The sequence below is a fragment of the Callorhinus ursinus genome, unplaced genomic scaffold (genome assembly GCF_003265705.2).
Source record: "Callorhinus ursinus isolate GAN/ISIS: 27379988/994484 unplaced genomic scaffold, GSC_fseal_2.0 scaffold4, whole genome shotgun sequence".
NCBI classification, from domain to species: domain Eukaryota; kingdom Metazoa; phylum Chordata; class Mammalia; order Carnivora; family Otariidae; genus Callorhinus; species Callorhinus ursinus.
The window spans coordinates 150,690,447-150,711,245 of NW_027397066.1; the positions used below are offsets into that span (position 1 = coordinate 150,690,447).

Here is a 20,799-nt window from a genome sequence, read left to right on the forward strand (position 1 = left end):
GGAGTCCCGGGATCGAGCCCCACATCGGGCTCCCTGCTCAGCAGGGAGTCTGCTTCTCCCTCTGACCCTCTTCCCGCTCATGCTCTCTCTCTCTCATTCTCTCTCTCTCAAATAAATAAATAAAATCTTAAAAAAAAAAAGAAGAGATTAGGACACAGACACAAAAAAGAGGGAAATCCTGGGAAGACAAAGGCGGGGTGGTAGGGAGATGGCCATCTAAAAATCAAGGAGAGAGATCCTCCAAAGAAACCAATCTTCTGGCACCTGAATCTCAGACTTCTATCCTCCAGAACTGTGAAAAATAATTTTTTTTGCTGTTGAAGCCAGAGTCTGTGGCATTTGGTTGTGACAGCCCAAGCAAACTCATACATAGGCATTGCCCCTAGGTGAGACCTCAGAACCTAATCACGTCCCAGAGAGGACCACTCCAAGATGACTGAGGCTGAAAGGTTGTCAATTTAGATTAGAGCTTGGAATAGAAATTCAACTGTTTAATGGAAAATAAAACAATGTCTTATTTCTTCCGCACCCAAATTTGAACTCTATGATTCAAAGTTACTCCCCATGCTGTTTTGTTTCATGTTGATTTTGCTGCATTATATTCTGAGAGTTCTGTTTGTTATTCATTCTTTTTTAATGTATCTCTCTTAGAACTCATTATTTTATGACACATTGTGAAGTTGTTTGAAATCACCTAGTACCTTTCTCACTTCTTTATTCTTTCTAGGAAGCTTGGTTATCCTGGTTTTTTGTTAGTTGTTCGAAGTTCCACTTTAGAGAAGAAAGTCAGGAGGAGGAATTAGAAACCCAATCCCCCAGTTTGCAGCTGATTCAGCTGCTGGGAGGAAGAACTAACCAGCAAGAACAATGAAAAAACTTTTGTGATTTTTATCAGCAGATGGAAAGTGTAATTTAATGTAGACAAACTAATAATCAGGGAGCAAGGAGGCCAGCCCAGCGATATGTCTAGGCAGAAAATAATCTTCTAACACAGAGATCAAGAAAAGGATTTAGGGATTATTCTTGAAAAATCATTAGAACTATCAGTCTAGTGCAGAGTTCTGGGAACAAAAGCAAGCACTCTGTTAGCAAAGAGAAAGCAGAGAAACTGGAGTTGCACTTGTTAGCTTGAAAAGGACTTGTTTGATCTAGTGAGGAATATCATCGTGTTAACCATTGTGATGCAACAAGGTGATAGAAAAATGGTAAGAACCCAGGAATCAAAAGTATCCACTTATCCAAGAGGGATGCAAACTCAAATGCCTTCAAGGACCAAGCAGGTAGGTAAATGTGTGAGCTGTTATAGTTAAGACTTTTGGGAATGGTGGGAACTGGGTCAGAAGGGAGGGTGCTTAAATTCTTCTAGATTCACACACACATACACTGTAGCGATCTCACGAAACACATCTGCCTGCCTAATTCAGCTCTTTGGTCACCAGTGTGGATCCCTGACTTAGAAAGTTTTGTTTTGTGCCTGTCTTCCAATTCCTCCCTAATCTGAGGGTCCCTGGAGGATAGAGCGGTGTATTACTCAATCTTGCGTCCTGCCTGGCATCCCGCAGAATACTTCATCCCATAAAGACTGCCTGAAAATGTTGCAACAAAGAAGGAGCTCCGTGCTGTATGGAGCAGAAAATGCTGCTGGCAATTGCTGGGCCTGTTACTCAGTGGCTGCTGTGTCCCAAGTTGCATGTCTAAAAGAGCTCTCGAGTGGGCCCAAAAGCCCACTCTGTGCTTGACTCAGCCTCACAGTACCTAATTTACATGTGGTGCGTAAATTATTTCTGTCTCTGTTCTGCATAATGTTTGTTCTCTCTCTTCTGCCTGTTCCTCTCACCAAGCATGGCCTTTCTTCATCCCAGATCTTTGTCTTCCCTTCCTTAGTAATATAAAAGGGACTTTCTCAGCTGGTTTTTCCTTCTCTGCCCTCTTATCCCGGTTTGTTTTGCATCTCACTTTTTCCTTTTTCTCATTATACCTGTGCTACGAAAGATTGAGATAAAAACAATCTCAATGAATTATATCTTTAAGAAGTATGATATTCTGGTTAGCAGAGTTTGTTTAACAGATACTCCATTCCTTCAAATAGCACAATCCTTTTCTGGTAGGTAATAGAAATAGATTAATTATTAAGGAGTACACTGAGGTGAGCATAGCATCACATATAGAGAAGTTGAATCACTATGTTGTATACCTGAAACTAGTGTAATACTGTGTGTCAACCATACTCAAAATAAAAAAAAAATTTTAGGGGCATCTGGGTGGCTCAATTGGTTGAGCATCCAACTCTTTTTTTTTTTTTTAAAGATTTTATTTATTTATTTGGCAGAGAGAGACACAGAGAGGGAGGGAACACAAGCAGGGGGAGTGGGAGAGGGAGAAGCAGGCTTCCCGCTGAGCGGGGAGCCCGATGCGGGGCTCGATCCCAGGACCCTGGGATCATGACCTGAGCCGAAGGCAGACGCTTAACGACTGAGCCACCCAGGCACCCCGAGCATCCAACTCTTGATATCAGCTCAGGGTCATGATCCACACTCAACAGGGAGTCTGCTTGGGATTCTCTCTCTTTCCCTCTCCCTTTGCCTCTGTCTCTCTCAAATAAATAAATAAATAAATCTTTGAAAAATAAACCATTTAAAATGAAAGGCTAGATGAAATAATGGTTTCTTTTCGTTCTTTTTTTTTTTTAAAATCATTACGACAACTAAGAGAATGGAAGACTGCATATAAATAAATTCAAATGTGTAGTAGAAATTCTAAATGCTACAAGATTTCAGAGCAAGAAGGTATTGTTCTGTATAGGCATAGTCAAGGACATTTTTGCTGAAGAAGGTGGGATTTGAAACAGGTATTAAAAATGGGAGTGATTTTGGGCCATAGCTAGCATGACACCTTCTTAAAAGCTTATTGCTTTGAATTTCTGTTTTTGTTTGTTTGCTTGTTTGGTTGGTTTTTTTTTTTTAAAGAATTTATTTATTTGACACAGAGAGAGACAGAGAGAGAGGAACACAAGCAGGGGGAGTGGGAGAGGGAGAAGCAGGCTTCCCGCTGAGCAGGGAGCCCGATGTGGGGCTCGATCCCAGGACCCCGGGATCATGACCTGAGCTGAAGGCAGATGCTTAACTACTGAGCCACCCAGGCACCCCTGCTTTGAATTTTTGAATTGAAAGATGGGCAAAGAGGAGGAGAAATGACTTTGTGAATGAATAAAAAGGAAGATCAGAAGCGCCAACACAAGAATGAACTGGATAGGTATGGACAATGTGGACATTTTCACTGTGTTCTGGCCAACAGTAAAAATTACTTTTGATTGTGTAGGTTGGAAAAAGATTATGGAAGATCTGAAAACGAAGGAATGTAGTTTGGATTTGGTACGGTAGTTAATGGCGAGGTCTTACATGTTCCTACAATAGTATTTGAGGTTTATTAGTCTGATGGTGCTAAGTAGGCTGGGTAGGAAAAAGAAGAGAATAAAGTCATGGAGATTAGGCAGGAGGCCTCAACTTGGATAAAAACAGTTTCACATATTTTTACATCTCATTATGATTTAGAAAATATCCTATAAACCCACAAAAAAGGTACTCACAACAAGACTTGGAGGAAGGTAGGGCAGATATTAATATTTTTATTCTACATGAGAACCGAGATTCCATCTAGATTTGTCCAGAGTCATAAAGTTGGTAAATGGTGTTGTTGGAACTCAGACCTACTTTTTGCCTTCTTAATCTCTAAGCCCAGCATTCCTGTCATTAAGAAATAGAGATGAAAGGGGAGATTTCAAATACTGAAAATGAATAATCTATGCAACTTTATGAGGTATATGAATCAGCATAATTCATATTACATCGTAGTAGAAGTGCTGGCCTGAATATCAAGAAATGTAAATTCTAATCCTTGAGTTAATGTGATCCAGTGTGACCTTAAATAAATGCTTTCTATTGTCAGCTCCTTCTTCCCAATCTGTAACATGGGGTTTGTACACAAAATCCTCTTTAAATTCATTCTGGCTCACTGGTCTTAAAGTTTGTGAGTGAATCATCAGTTAGCCATCTGGATGACCAAGTGAAGTTGGTAACATAGTAATAAAGAAAATTGGCAAACAGAGTCAATTTGAGGGTCAGGGATGATGAGCTCAGGTTCATACATCAGAAAAAAGTTAAAGGGAGTGGTAGGCAGAATAACAGCTCCCTCAATGTGGCCACATCTTAATCCCTGGAACCTGTGAATGTCCCTTTACATGGCAAAAGAAATTGCAGATATAATTAAAATAAACATGTTGACATAGGGATTATCCTGGATTATGTGGGTGGGTCCTTATAAGGGAAGGAAGAAGGAAGAAGAGTCAGAAAAGATGTGGTCACAAAAGCAGAGGTGAGGCAATTGCTGGCTTTGAAGATGGAAGAGGGACATGAGCCAAGATCTTTCCAGATCTAGAAAAGGCAGGGAAATGACACTCTCCTAGAGCTTCCCGAAGGAACACCGCCTTGCTGATACCCTGACACCACCGAGACCCATTTTGGACTTCTGACCTCCAGAATTGTAAGATAATAAGTTTGTGTTGCTTTAAGCCACTAGATTTGTGGTAATTTGTTATAGCAACAAATAGGAAACAAGTATGGGAAGTCATTAGGGAGGGATGACAAATATTTATTTAGCACCTTTTGTATATTGGGCATTGATCTCACAATAAGCTTGTTGGGGAAACAGTATGCTATTGTACACAACAGGAAAATAAATCTGAGAACTGAAATATCTTGCCCAGGGAAGGAGCTGAGCTGAGAATTCAGACTCAGGGCTGTGTGACTGCTTGTTTCATCATACAACTTCTGGTATGAAAGGCAAAGTGTGCACAAAGCCTACACAATCACTTAACCTCATATTGCTGGAAAATTAGGAAAAAAATGTGATATAAATCAATATAAATCAGAGTCTTGGGAACTGGGAAGACCTTCGTAAGGATCTGGCAACATGAGGCAGGTATTCAGAAGCAGGTACCACCTATTCAGAAGCAGGTACTTTTTATACACATCATTTCATCAAACCACCACAAATCACACCATGAAATAAATTTTATTCTCCCTATTCTTATGGTTGAGGAACTGAGGCAAAAGTAAGAAAGAACATTGCCCCAAATAATATAGCTAGCTAATGACAAAGCTGAGATTTAACTACAAAGCTTAATTCCTGCGAATACAAAAATGAAAACTTTTATACTTCTTTTTTAAAAAGAGGAAGATCCAGAGAAGGGCATGATTTCATCATCACTTAAAAATATATATATTGTAATTGGCTTGAGGTCACAGACGTTTATAGAATTGTTTGTTCTCCAGGGTTCTTAGAACAGTCTTGAGTATATTATAAGCACTCAATGTATACTCATTAAACGAAATCAGTCAGTGAGCTAGAGGGACTTCTGTATAAGGTTAACTAAGAAGTCTGGAACTCCTCTGTCTGGAAGGATGAAGGTAGAGATCTGATGGGACCCAAATGTAACACGGTACCCCCTTCCCTCTTAAAGATTTCCTCCCATGACTCCAACCATCACTAATTTCCTCTTTCTTCTTCCTAACTGCCCCTAGTGTATGCATTAGCCCCAAGCACCTTGGTACTTGATCAGTCAGTTTTGCATTTTACTTCGTCCTCCTGCATTGATGGCAAGGGCTGCCACTGCCTTCAGCATTAAGCCTAAATTTCTGGTTTCCACCTCTCTCTCTCATCTTTCCTCTCCAGCCTTACCACTTGTCCATGCACACCCTTGTGTTGGGTTGGCCTGATCCCATGCCGGGAGCCATGGAATCCCTGTCTCACACCAACCACTCCCTCTTATATAGATCCTTCTTGGTCATTGTGCCAATGCTTTTTCTTTTTTTAAGATTTTTATTTACTTATTTGACAGAGAGAGACACAGCGAGAGAGGGAACACAAGCAGGGGGAGTAGGAGAGGGAGAAGCAGGCTTCCCACTGAGCAGGGAGCCCCATGCGGAGCTTGATCCCAGGACCTTGGGATGATGACCTGAGCCGAAGGCAGAGGCTTAACAACTGAGCCACCCAGGAATCCCTGTGCCAATGCTTTTGATTAGTTCTCTCCTCCCCCACAATGTCTTCTTTTACTCTTCTCTCCCATTTTCTCTAATCCTTTTTTTTTATTATTGCCTGTACCCATGTAATTTACACTTCAAATCAAATAAAAATACCTCAGCATGGTGCACATGCTTCTTTCTTCAATCTCACGGTTAATTTTTTTCCTTTGATTTTTTTATTGTGGTAGAATACACATAACATAAAATGTACCATCTTAGCCATTTTTAAGTTCAATGGTATAAAGTACACTCATATTTTTGTGCAACCATCGCCACCATTCAGCTCCAGGATTCATCTTGCAAAAACTAAAACTCTGTATCATAGTCTTCTTGATCCACTCTCCTGTTGTCCAGTAGGTGCTTACATGCTGCCCTGTTGTCAGGTTCTCCAACAGGCTAAGCAGTTCATAGCTCAGGCCTTGACACAGGTAATTTTCTCCATCCGGAAAGCATTTTCTGTTATTACTCCCACTCCCACCCCATGGTCAACCAAAACTGTCCCTCCTCAACTTTCGGTCTCAACTTAAATGTCGCTTTCACATTGGCTTCCTGATTTCTCATGTTTCAGTAGATTCCCTACTTAAAAACCAACCAACTAACCAACAAAACACCTCTTGGGTATTTTTTAAAGCTTTTATAAATACTTCCTTGTTTTCATTTTTACAATTGTTTACTTGTTCACTGTCTGTCACTTCGACTCAACTGTAAGCTTCAGGGGGGCTACAACCATGTCTCTTTTATTCTTAGTTCCTAGTAGGGTGCCTGACATATAGTAGGCACTTAGATATTTGTTGGTGAATGAATATCCTATGTTATATTCTCTAATCTCTAATTGTTCTTTAAATTTTAGCATCACTTCAGGACTTATTTATAATGCTGTTTTGTTAACTGCTATTTGTAAGTGTCTATTTTCTGCCTTCAATGGGACTGTGGTTTGTAGAAATTATATTTTATATTTCTTTGCAACAAAGGAAGTTAGATTTTCAATAAACACTTGCTAAATTAAGTTAGACTTAATTTAATTTGGTGTCTGTCACATTCTGAAATACTATACCAGGAAACATGTCTAAAATGTGAAGGAGATACCACTGTGGGATTTCATATGACTTGGGATACCAGTGGTAATGGTCAGGGTCTGAGGTCAGCACTGAACATAAGAGCTGTGTATGCTCAAAATCATCTTTGTTTTGGAAACATCATATCAGTTTGCCAAAAGACCAATTCAGCAAGCTTTTCCTCTAGCATCAGACCAAATCTTATATCTTTGCTTGAAGATCGGAGAAAGGACTTGGCTTGAATTTGGGGGCTATATTGTAAGACAAAGACAAATCTTTATTTTTTTTATTTTTTTAAAGGTTTTATTTATTTATTTGACAGAGAGAGACATAGCGAGAGAGGGAACACAAGCAGGGGGAGTGGGTGAGGGAGAAGCAGGCTTCCCATCGAGCAGGGAGCCTGATGTGGGGCTCCATCCCAGGACCCTGACCATGACCTGAGCTGAAGTCAGATGCTTAACGACTGAGCCACCCAGGCGCGCCGGACAAGGACAAATCTTTAAATTCTAAAATCACGCTTGGCCTGGTAAGACAATCATGTGAGAAACTAAGGAACCAAGTTCTACTGTGGAAATTGCATATTTCCATTACCCATCTCACACTCTATGTGGAGGCATATACCCTTTCTCTGAAGTGGCCTATATGATTTGATTTGTTATTGCTTGCTCCTCATTTTCTTTTGGTTGAGCATGAATGGTGGATTTCACATAAATGTATGTATGATGAACTTGTGCTGTACTCTGCTCATTGGGGAATTAACTCATGGATCTCATTATCCTTCCTTAGAAACATAGTGGATCAAATTATAAGAAAGTTCAAGAAGGGTTTAAATCAATTCACAGATATCAGAATTCTTAAGAGACAGACACCTTTACAAAATATTTCTCAGTGGTGTTACTGTCCCGAAGAAATACAGATGTGCCTACCCCTTCACTCCCACATATGTCTGCAATCCTGCCTATGTGTGCACATTCCTCACCCCACCAAAAAGACTCCTGTAAACACTTATTGTTTTTCTCTCATTCCTGTCCCTGTTCACACCATTCTCCCCACAGCTGTCATCACCCTGTAGGTAATCGTTTGAACTAGTTTCTTTGCTATCTTTCTTGAATTGCTTTATGCAAACACAAGAAAATAGGAATAGATAACCTTCTGCTCCTTCCTTTTTACAGAAAACATAACATGCTTTATTGTTTTGCACCTTACTCTTTTTATATAACAAGGTGTTCTGTAACTCTTTATCATTAAAAAAAAACCCCATAAATTTTCAATATCACTGCATAGTATTTTGTCATGTGGATGTGCTACAATTTATTTAACTAGTATTCTTTTGGACTGACACTTGGGTTTTTTTCTCTTCATTTTTCTTCCTATTATAAACAATAAACAATGCTACATGTATAACCTTGTCCACATGTAATTTCTGACATGTGCATATTTATCTGTAGGATAAATTCCCATAAGAGGGACTGCTGTCTCCGAGGATGACTGCATTTGTAATTTTGATAGATTGTGCCATATTCCATTCCACAGATATTGTACCATTTTGTAATACTAGCATGAATGTATGAAAGTGCTCACTCAAATTGCAATTCTTAAAATCAAATATAGAAATGGAGCTTTTAGGGATAATGGGTTCCATGAGCTTACTCCATGCTCAAAGAAGTCTTGTTTCTATAAAACAATAGACATAAGTAATAAAATTGATAAGGATGATACCAACCTACTGGCTTTGAGGCTTTACCCAGGCTCAAATTAGGAAAACCTGGTGAAGAATGTGTGAGGAAGCCCCTTCATTATGCTTTTTTGGGGGCAAATCCCCATGCTGTAATTCAAGTATTCTGTCTCCCTAACATGTATCAGCATCAAAACGGGGCCCCTCTAGTGACTAGAACGGTAAGACTGACTTCATTTCAAGAGGCCAATAGCTGCCTGGCACAGGACAATGGAAGGGTAAGTGGTTTAGGCTTTGGAATTAGACCTGCTTAGATTCTAATCCATTAGCTGCCTTACCTCCTATGGGTGTGACTCTGGGTAAGTCATTTGGGAGACTGGAGGCTGTTTCCTGGCCATTAAAATGGGGATACTTGTATCCATGTCTTTTTGGACTGTTGTAAGATTAACAGGAATGATGTTTGGGACAGTGTCTAATATATAATAGCATTTAACACTAAATTTCCCTTTTGCCTTTCTGAAAGTAGCAGAGAATTGGGAAGAAAAACCCCAAAGGTCTCTCTCAACCTGAAACTATGTGCCACAATTTCCATATGTTAAATCTGTCTTACCTTACTCAGAGAAGAGGCTCTAAAAATCTATTTACTATTATATTGCATGTAATTCTAACATGCTTTGTGGTTTGACTTCCCAGCCTATGTCAAAGTGGAAGTAAAAGGAGCCAAAGTTGTTAACTGACTGAACTACAAAAAAGCAGAGATTTTTTAAAAAAGATGTTATTTAGAAACAACAAGAACAAAAGTATCCAGTAGGCCTGGGTGGCTCCTTAGTAGGCTCATGGATAGACAGAGCCTCTTAGCATAAGGCTACCTTAAGGTCAAATCATTAAGAAAAGGTTAACTGGTGTGCTCTTAAGAAAGCAGACCAGTGATCAAGAATTTCATTTTATTTATTTCTTCCCTGTTTACTAAAGAATCAAGGTATCTCTGTAATACATCAATTGTTTTATAAAGATTTACATCATCAAATGTAAAATACAATTTTTTGGAGAGGGCATTTGAAAGGGTAAATTTCAGTTATCTCAAAAATTAATTCAATTCACTTATTTGACCAAAATTTATTGAGTGCTCACTATGTGTTCAGCATGTTGCTAAGCTCTGGACTTATTTGGCATGCCTAATTGCCCCAAAATTCTGGGTAAAAAAAAAAATTATTCATAGCACAGTCCAAATTTATGTTAACCTTTCAATGAGTCTTCATGATAGCCTTATTAACATTGTAACTAATTTTAATTTTAGAACCTTCTAGGTTCCACAATGTATCCCTTCCACGGAAGTCAGAATGATAAAATTGTTGAAACAGCAAATGTAAAGTTGAAATCACTTGATAGTCTGCAAATCTTCTATATCTACGTGAAATTTCAATTGTGATAAACTCTTTTGATTCAGTCTCATTTGTCAGCTTTATACAGTGAGTGTAATTTACTTAGCTAATTTCACTAGTATATTATGTTCTTTCAGGGCACAGAGAAATAGGAATCATAAATATGTCATTGCTGCCTGTTTTGTATCTCATTTCATAGCCTCACAGGCTTAAACAGAGAAAATATACTTGAAAACACAAAATCATTGTACCTGTTTCCTAGAAGTTTTAAAAAAATGCCTTCATTTATTAGAGTTACCAAATATACTGAATGACAGAATTTAAGTAACTGTGTTGGTACTATTCAAACATAATCATGATAACAATAATAATAGAAATAGCAGTTATCATTTATTTAGTACTTACTACCTATCATGTTGATAGTTTCAAATGGATTACCTCTTTAAATTCACCCAACAACTTTTCAGAGAAGGCACGTTATTATTTCCATGATACAATGGAGGAAACTGAGGTTTCAGGAGGTTATCTTGTTCACATTATTCATGTTAAAGAACAAAAATTCAACCATGTAAATGTAAAGATCTAGTTAGTTTTATTAAATGATTCATGAATTGCGCAGCATCTCATTTAGCAAGTAGAGGGGAGCTCCAAGGAGTTCTACAGAATGGAAGGTTTTTATAGAAGGAGGGTGGGCAAGAAAGTTACTAGCAAAAGAAAAGAATGAGTTGTACCAGGCAAGGTCACTTTGCCTTAGCTGCAAGGGCAGGGGTTCTTATTAGGTAGATTACTTCATATTCCTTTGGGGGATGGAGAGGGTCCATGTGACAAATTACTCTATTGGTATTGCTCAGAAAATTTCTGACTGACTAGTTAAGACCACATTTCTGGGGGAGGTTGAAACTGCAGTCAGATATTAAGCCTTGGTTTGGTGACTTGGCCAGAGTGATGCCATTTTGGGCCTTCGGTTTCCTTTTTACCATTCACATTATTATTTTAGTGGAACTGGGATCCAGACCTAGGCAGTCCTAATCTACACTTAATCTGTCTTTCTAAAATATTATTAATTCAAATTCCGTAAAGAAATAGAATGCCACCTACATGAGGAAGTATCCTTACCTGCCAGCTATCAGTTTTACTACCGTAGGAACAAAGAGGCTTAAATCATAAAGTGAAATAAAAGGATACAGTTATGTGACTTGTTTCCAAAAGTAGATTTTGGAACTACTTCTCCCCTTTTCCCCTCACCTCTCTCCCCAGTGGCTGGGGTAAAAATTCTCTATGAGTTCTTTCTTTCTCTGACAGAGAGAGAGACACAGTGAGAGAGGGAACACAGGCAAGGGGAGTGGGAGAGGGAGAAGCAGGCTTCCTGCCGAGCAGAGGGCTCAATGCGGGGCTCGATGCAGGGCTCGATTCTGGGACCCTGGGATCATGACCTGAGCCGAAGGCAGACGCTTAGCCACTGAGCCACCCAGGTGCCCCTCTATGAGTGCTTTCTATAAAGTCTTTATAGTATTTACCTTAACATAAATACTCATGAAAAGTTGTGTCCTAAAATATGGAATCCTTGTTTGCCCTGCCACCCCAATTAACTAGGTGCTATAGTGTTAAATACCATATACCTCAAAATAATACTGAAAATTTCAAAGGCACCTTTCTTCCACAGAACGTCAGTGCAAATACTACCTAATTTGTCCTCAGCATTCCAAAGAAAATGATGGTATTCTTAGGTTTCACTGAAGAGAGAAGTAGACAGAATCAGAAAAAATGAGTATGAAAATCTGGTGAGGTTAAGGAGAGAATTCAGGATTTAAAACACTTTCTTTTTTCTTTTTTTAACTTCAATATGTTTCTTTCACTTGATCAGTAACAACTGTAACCATGTAGTTTGCTTTGCCTGACTTCAAATATACTTTCACTAGAAGATCATTGTAATTTAAATCCACTCAGTGGTGCTTTGCTTTTGTAATTTGTTAAGATTAAGTAGTGTACCTTGCACCTGTTTTAATGATACCGCACATTGATAACATTTTTACTCATTTAAAGCCATGTTTACTGATAGAGCTTTAGGACCAAAAAAATTCTAAAAGGCAGGCTTCACACATTCAAATAACTTGAACAAGTAATTGATATAGCTTAAACCCTGGCTAGTTCTGAATTTTACAAGTTAAGGTCACATAACCTTAAAATCATGTACTTAAAAAAAAAGTTGGTAGAAATACATTCCAGTGATGAAGAAAATATTCAAGGTCACTAATGCCAATTCAATCTTCTCTCCGACGTTCAAGATGCATAGGCTGACTTTTAACTGGACTTTGGAGTTTTCTTAAGGGAATGATGGAAACTTTATTACTAAAGATGGTAAAGTCGTCAGTGACAGAAAATCAGGGGGTCAACAGAGGAGGGAAGGTGTCCAAATACAAGTGAGAATCAGTAAATTGTATGTGGGAATCTAAACTGACTTATGTAATTTCTCAAGACCCCCCAAATAAGAAAAGAGTAAAAGAATTTTGAAAGGGAAAAAAAAAAACAAACCCCAAACAACCAAAGAGGTGAGGCACAGCCATCTTGATGTTGGGGGGGTGCCTAACTACTCAATGAGGTCATCCTATCTCCCGGAAGTGACACGTAATCACCTGCTTTGCACTAGCTCCGCCCCTTCCCTCAGAGGTCCCGCCCCTCCGCCAGCAGCCGGGAGGGTGTTAGGGGGCGTTTCTCCAGGAGGAAAGCTGTGAGCTGCGACGCTGAGGAAGGGGACCCCAAAACGTCTGGCACTGCCCCCTCCAGGGATCACTTTGGACCGCATCACTCGGCCCAGCGGGATTCAGAAACGCCGAGGGGTCAACCTGATGGGTTTCGGGGTCAACGGAAGAGGGGAAGGGGAGCCCTGGCGGGGAGAACCCCCCGGTCCCCCGCCCAGCAGCTGAGGCACAGGAGGGCGGCCATCTTGGCCGGGAGGGTAGGGCTGGGGAGCTGCGGGCGCCGTGCGATTGGGGGGCTCGCCCGGAAGTGACGCCAACTACCCGGAAGCGGAGGGGGTTCCCTGGCCCACTCCCCCCTCGTTCGTTTGCTCCCCCGCTTCCTCCCCGCCCCCCTTCCTCTCCATTCGTTTCCCCCCCTCCCCGTTCCCTGCCTTCTTCCCCCCCCCACCCGTCCCTCCCCCCCCAACCTCCGGAGCTGGGAAGAGAGTCAAGATGGCGGCGAAATCCGATGGCGGTGGCGTGGGGGTGGGCTTCGCCCAGCTGCACAACCTGGACGAGGCGGTGGGCAGCGGCGGCGAGGAGGACGGGGAGCCCGGGGGAGGCGGCTGCGGCGGCGGCGGCGACGGCAGCGAGCCCGGCGAGAGCAGCTCGCTGCACATCTGCCACTGCTGCAACACCTCCTCGTGCTACTGGGGCTGCCGCTCCGCCTGCCTGCGCTCCCTCCTGGGCAAGAAGCCGCGCCGCAGCGCCGCCGCCGCCGCCGCCGACGGGGGGGACCAGCCGCTGCAGCCGCCCGCGGCCGCCGGCGCAGACCACGACCACCCGACGCCTGCCACTCGACCGCAACCGCCGCCGCCGCAGGTGGAGCGGCCGTGGCTCGACTGCCTGTGGATCGTGCTGGCGCTGCTGGTCTTCTTCGGGGACGTGGGCACCGACCTGTGGCTGGCCCTCGACTACTACCGCAAGGGGGACTACGGCTTCTTCGGGCTGACCCTCTTCTTCGTGCTGGTGCCGTCGCTGCTGGTGCAGAGCCTGAGCTTCCGCTGGTTCGTGCAGGACTACACGGGCGGCGGGCTGGGCGCCGTGGAGGGGCTCAGCAGCCGGGGCCCCCCCATGATGGGGGCCGGCTATGGCCACGGCGCGGCCCGCGGCGGCCCGGGCGTGGGGGGCTCGGCCACGCCGGGGGCGCAGCGCCTGTGCCGCCTCTCCGTGTGGATCTGGCAGTCGGTCATCCACCTGCTGCAGATGGGGCAGGTGTGGAGGTAAGAGCACTGCGGGGGTGGGGGCGGGGGTCTGGGCAGCCGGCCCTGCGGAGGGCCCCGCGGGCGAGACCAGAGCCCTCCGAGCGCGTTCCGGCCTCGAGGTGCCTCGCAGTTGGGCCCCTCGGACGGGTCTGGCCCGGGGTCTTGAAGGAGGGGTTTGCCGCGCACTTCCCCTGGCGTCTCAAAAAGACCATCGTTTTGATCTGGATCCCTGGCCACGCCTTTTGGCCCTGGGAGGCCCCAGCCCCGCTGTTTGTCTGTCTTCTTCCCGGGTCCGCACTTACCCGAGACCCTGCCTCATCCTTTCCTTTCCTCACATCTCTGTAGACCTTTGTATTCCCGTTGTCCCTTTCCCCTGTGTCCCAAGGTAACCAGCCGTTAGCGCTTTTTATCTGCACCCCAGCTCGTCTCCTGGGGGGAACCTTCCTTCTTCCAGCCGGGTTTGCACTCGGTTTTGTCCCCCGGTGAGACATCTTCCCCTCTTCCCCCGTCTTCTCTCCGCAGTGGCCTGTGTGGGGCCCTGCCTCTCCTTTGAGCGCTCCTTTATTCCACGCCCCCTCCCCCCCTTCCTGCAATCCCATCCCCTGCAAATGACTCCAAACCGCTGCCCTTCTTGAAGGGAAAACGACTTTTTTTTTCCTTCTCTTTTTTTTCTGGATTAGACGTGCCCTTTTCTTGGTGACAGGTAAAATAATGTAGTGTCTGGTGGGTGTAAGCGTTTGTTTTTAACTCTCACCTCCGGAAAGTCAGTTAGCCACCTGGACACCTATTCTGGAGGAACATTGTTTTCGGTAGCCAGGCCAGCGCGTAGGTGATCTATGTTTACACAAGCCCAAGCTTGGCCCTGCGGCCCTTTTCTCTTTTGTAAATTTCCCCTGTGCCTGGTGAGTCCCTCAAAAACCACTTGCAGATGTTCTTTTGGCTACTAACCTTAACTGGCTAAGCCAAGGAAATGATCCCCTTAAAATCTCGGTAAATCTGTGCCCTCCAACTTAAATCAGCTTGAGTGTGTTCTGGAAACTGAGTTTGTAGGTAAACATTTGCAAGAGAAACAAATCTTAACTGAAGATAAATTACACAGAGCTCTTCAGGTACATCGCTTCTGTGAGAAGACATTTTGCCTGGACTGCCCAGAGTTCTGCACCTGGTAGGAGATTTTAGTTCTCTGTATTTCAGTTAACCGAGATATACTTAGGTTAACTGAGGTAAAAGTTCATTGTCTTTTGAATTGTTTGTCCAAATCTCTCTTCACAGTTTTAAATAAAAACGTTTAGAAAGCAGGCGGTTGAATTAAGTGAAATCATGAGAGTGAGTGCAAGAACTTTGTCCTATAGAATTTATATGCAGATTAAGGATGGGGGATGAGTGAGTGGTTCTTGATTTTCCTGGTGCTCCCAGGCTTGTTTATTGGTCTTCCTAGATTGAACCAAGCAGCACCCCCCTCCCCCTGCTTATTTGTCTGCAAATAATTGGTTTCCTGCTGATAAGTTTATAAGAAGGGGGTAAGGGGATAAAATAGGAAAAAAAAAAGATTAACTTTTGGCAATTGTGAGTGTAGCTTGGGGTCAAGTACAATTTTGAAACATGTTTTGAATTTGAAATCTTAAATCTAAAAACATCCCTTAACACCCAAATCCATATTGAATCAGAGGTAGTGTGTTTGATACTGGGGATACTTTTTTTGGTTTCTTGCAGGTTGGTAAGATGCAAAAGAATGAAGGGGGAGAGGGACAAGAAGAATGGGGAAGAGAAAGATTTTGAAATACTAGTAAAATTTAACAGCATATATTTAGTAACTACATTTCTTCTAAACAAGCTAAAGTCTATCTCTCCCTGTCTTCCGACTCCTAAGTGTAGGCAGTCAGAATCTTGGTGTCAGGTTAAAGTTCCTGAGAGAATGGTTTCTAATGTAATCCATCCTAGATATTTATTAGCAGTAAGCTTTTTGGACATAATGAAATGGAGTTCAGTTTCACAAATTTTGTAGGCAGAACAATTCCCCCCCGCTGACCTCAGTTGTATTTGGGCAAAGTAAGAAGTCCAGATTTTGGAACAAACTGAAAAGTACATTTTAAGTGTAAATTTAGGTTTTATAGTTGTTTAAAATAGGGTAGTGTATTTGTTTCCCAGATATTCATTGAACTTTCAAGATTTGTAGTGGCATACAAATATTTTAAAAAGATGCCTGTGATTTTACTATGTTTAAATTTTTTTTTCAAGATTAGAATATATGTCTAAATATTTCATAAAGTTTTGAAAGTATGAAGTATTCAAAGGTATGTGAATTCAGTTAAGTTATTCCAACATAGCTATACTTCAAAAGAAATATTTGCTAAGGAAGGAATTATTTATGTCAGTTTTTTTCAGAAAGCTGCTTTTGCTTGAAATATTCCAGGAGCAGGGTCGTCTCTTTACTACCTGGCTAGGCATGTGGCTTACATGCAGATCATTCATATGAAGTGCTTTAAAGAAAGATTTTTATCTTTGTTTTTGTTTGAATTTCTTGGCAAATAGTTACTTATCAGTGTTTATAACTGTACATCATCTCAGTTTTTACTGCAGATTTTTTTGGGGTTACAGTTCCCTTAATTATATTTGCTACTTAAATTTTGCTATTTTATGTGGTCATGTGAAAGAAAGGTTAAGGCGTAGGAATTATATCATTGATTTGGGCCACATTTCTAAGAAAAGATACTGGGAAAGTTGTATTTTGTTAAAACTGATTGCACTAAACCACAAATACCTGTCTCTTCACATGCCTTTTTTTTTTTTAAACGTAAAATTTCTGACTCTTGCTTGGACAAGTTCCAGTGCTCATCTAAGAGAATTTAGTTTTTCTTGATAGTAAGGTGGTAAACTTCTCTGTGTGATGCCTTTCCTGTCAGGATGGAGCATATTTGATAGCTGTTTCACCAAATGAGTTTACAGAATATAAGAAAATATTTTTGGCTAGGCCAGAATTGGAGCATGGAAGAATAGTTGTCTGTAGGATGATTTGGTTTCATGACCCTCCTTTTGCAGCATATTAGTGTGTGATTAAGGTCTGTTTAATGCATGCTTGACCCTCACTAATTACTTAGCTGTAGCTTACGGTGTAGCTTTATGTACTCTATTTTTCAGGTGCTTTTCCCAGGGATAGAAGGTGTATATATATATGAGTCACTCATAACAGGAATATGAGTCACACTGGGCTTCAGTTTAGTGAAAGTGTTATTATTAGAAAGTGTGATCATTTTCTTGGAGGGTTAGACCTTAGAAACAGTTTGATTTAGTTTGTATATTTGCACTGTTAAGTTTTTTCCTTCAGTGTATTGGCCTTTCTTTGCTTCTGTGCTACCTTCAGAGGGTGGTGAGTGCGTTGGCACTTCCCTGCAGTTGTGAAGCAACAGTTCTTTGACCGAAATTTCATCTCATGTCATGATATCCCAGCCAGATCATTAATCTCTCTTATTTATTTTTATGAGTGTGTTTATACCCTTCTATTTCACAAAGTGAAAGAGGAATTTATGTAAAATTCTAATAGTATTAGCTGTTTTTAAAGTGAACATCTGCCACCCTTTCTCTTGGGAGATGTGGGGTGGAGGGTTGCCTTCAAGGGAGAAGAAAGAAAAAGGCATTTCACATATCATAATGGCCCCATCACATCTACGAACAGTCAAAAACTTTGTTTTTCCCAATTTTTTATTTTCTTCAAGATTTATTTATTTGTTTGTTTTGGGGGGGAATGGGAAGGGAGGGAGCACCAGGAGGGGCAGAGGGAGAGGGAGAGAGAAACTTTAGTAAACTCCTCACTGAGCATGGAGCCCTACACAGGGCCCAATCTCACAACCCTGAGATCATTACTTGAGCCAAAACCAAGAGTCAGATGGTTAAATGACTGTGCCACCCAGGCCCCCCCCCCCATTTTTTCTGCTTTAAGACTGGCATAATGTAGGGATAGAGCTCTGTGAATCAGCAGCAAATGTTGGTAGGCTGGTGAAGATGCTTTATCATTACTCCTTCTTCACCCCCCCCCCCATATATAGGGATACTAGACATATTAAGGGCTGAATCTTTTGGAATAGTGGTTCTTAACTTTGGCTGAGAATAGAACCTACTATAGCTTTAAAAAAGAAAAAGAACATACTGAAGGTCCCAGGGTGGGACCCACGCAAGCTTATTTTTAGAAGCTCCACAGGTGATTACATGGGCAGCCAGGCTTGAGAAACACTTTTAGAATTGTTTCAGTTTATTCCATTTGGAGATTGTTGTTGAATTTGTGTTCTTAATAAATATGATGGAACAATTGGGAATGGAATGATGTACTATTAAGTTTGGTTCCTGGACACACTGTAACAAAAAAGACTTACTTTGGAAACATGAGTGTCTGAAACAGTATTTGGAGCTGTTGCAAGTGTATGTACTTGTGATACTCTGTTTTTTTCCTTGAGCTGAGTATGGATCTTATTCTAAAAGGATTCCTAAATTGAAAGCAGTCTTCAGTAAATGTAGCCCACTTCTTTGCCTTGTGTGTGGTCCAAGCAGTACTTTATGATTATGTTTCATGTAAAAGGTATATTCATTTTAATTTTGAAATGATTCTCGAGTAGGCTTGAGGTAAACGTAACTGGGCTTACAAGAGGTGTTGGACTAAGTGATCTATAATGTTCTTCTAGCTCTAAGATTTTGTGATTTAGGAATGGAAATGTTATCTTAGAAGTAAGGAAATTTCATTTGTCTGTGGCCAGAGTACCAGTCACAGTGAAGATGAAGATTGTATACATGTATTTGTGCACATATGTGTGTGTGTGTGTGTGTGTGTGTGTGTGTGTGTGTATGTGTGTAGGTGGCTTTATATATCTGCTTATTACTAGATGGCATCTCAATATTTTAAAAATAATTTTTTAAATTTTATCTGTAAGTGTAATGGCATTCTGGTTCAAAAGAAACTCAGTGGGGTTTTTTTGAGGGTAAACTTAAGAAAAATTGATCTGAGAAAGGTAAATGTTTTCGTGTAATCAAAAAAAAAATCTTGTTGAAAAATGTTGAGACCAGAAAAAATCAGAAAATGAATGTGCTGTAGTGTCAATAATTAGAACAATGTGTGGCTGGCAGAGGAATTAGGCATATAGGTAGTGAAGCAGAATAAAGACTGAAGTAAATAAACAGGTTTGTGGGAATTAAGCAGATAGATAATAAAGCATTTCTAATCCATGAGTGGAAAAGGGGTTACTTAACAAATGATACTGGGGCAAACAACTACCCACATGGGGGAAGAATTGATCTCTACGTTATATAAACAACACTTCTAAAAGAATTAAAGATGTAAACAGAAGGTATTAAACCTAAAGGAAAATGTAGAATAATAATTTTATAATTTTGCAGTGGGCAAGCCCCTTTGATTCCATCAAAGAAAAAAAAAAAGGACAGCTATAACAGCATAAAGTTGTCTCATCTAGTCATCCTTTCCCCTTCCCACCACCACCTGAAAAATCATAGAAATACATGATGAGGGGAGGAGTTATATATTTAGATAAAGAACCACTTCCTAAAGGAGAGTGACTATGAAGAGAGCCATCTCTGAAGAGTATTTCTCATTTTTGAGAGATTAGAAACAGTAATACTTGACATTTATGGTGAGTTTTCAAGGGAAGGTGATGAAAAAAATGGCAGGCTTTAAGTAACATTACAACTAGTGATGAAGGATAGGATTTCCAGAATGATCCAGAAACAAAGCATCAGACTCTATATGAGAGAAGTCTAGCATTCTGGAAATCTGGTAGGCACATGTCAGAAGTTACAAGCAGTTCATTTCTGTCTTTTAACATTATTTGCTTTGATTTTCCAAACTTTATCTAAAGTTAGGCTTACGTAACTGATAAATTCTGGACCATTGCAAACTGTGTCTTACATGTCGTTGCCATTTTCACCCTGAGCTGGTTGCTTTACAGTGTTCTCTGCAAACAAGTTTATGGCTAACACTTACTGCCCATGATGTTCTATTTACCTACTTTCTTCTAGTTAGAATTGTATTTACCTGTTTTCTTCTAGTTAGAATTCTGGATTTATTTGTCTCGAAAAGTTAAAATTTAAAAAAGGTCATGAATATGTAGCCTCTTTTTAAAAAGTTCAGTGACTTTTGACATTTGATTAAAGACAACCCACTATTGTTATTGGAGATTTTTTTTTTAAAGGACAAGACATATGTAGCATGGTATAAAGGGAACACTGGAGTTAAGAAATCATAGTTTATCATTCTGCAAGTTATAAAAAAAATCTTTGGCCTTAATTTTCTCATATTTATCAAATGAGGAGTTGAAGGTAGTGATCTTTAAGGTCTCTTCAATTTTGAAAAGTTTATTATGCTATAGATATTAGCACTCTGAAGTTTTAAAGAAAAAATTTCATGCTCTAGTTAGAACAAATAAAATATTTTAAAATGTATAGATTTCGCAGGAACTGCTTTGAAATTTTACCATGTGTTATTTTGATGTACTAAACACATTATTTTCAATAACTTTGCTACCTGTAGAGGCATTTTATGTCTTTCTGTAGTTAATGTTAAAATTTATCGAAGTTTAGACTTTCTGAGAAATGTGCTGATTTATTAGCTGATTTTGTGAATTTACAATTTCAGCTAAAATTAGTCTTTTTAAAATGTTCATTC

At 40.8% G+C, this 20,799-nt stretch overlaps 1 protein-coding gene and 1 long non-coding RNA gene across 2 annotated transcripts in view; both read left to right on the top strand.

Annotated features, from left to right (window-relative positions):
• The first annotated feature begins 12,045 nt into the window (after positions 1–12,045).
• The window catches only part of XKR6 (XK related 6), a 314,180-nt gene continuing 305,426 nt past the window's right edge, over positions 12,046–20,799 (top strand). Inside the window, exon 1 of the mRNA XM_025873756.2 lies at positions 12,046–14,153. Within this exon, the coding sequence (XP_025729541.1) occupies positions 13,384–14,153 (770 nt within the window). The 5' untranslated portion in view covers positions 12,046–13,383. The remainder of the gene's footprint in view (positions 14,154–20,799) is intronic.
• LOC141372680 (uncharacterized) overlaps positions 14,186–20,799 on the top strand; it is a 91,640-nt gene continuing 85,026 nt past the window's right edge. The window contains exon 1 of the long non-coding RNA XR_012378095.1: positions 14,186–15,300. This is a non-coding gene — a long non-coding RNA (uncharacterized lncRNA). The remainder of the gene's footprint in view (positions 15,301–20,799) is intronic.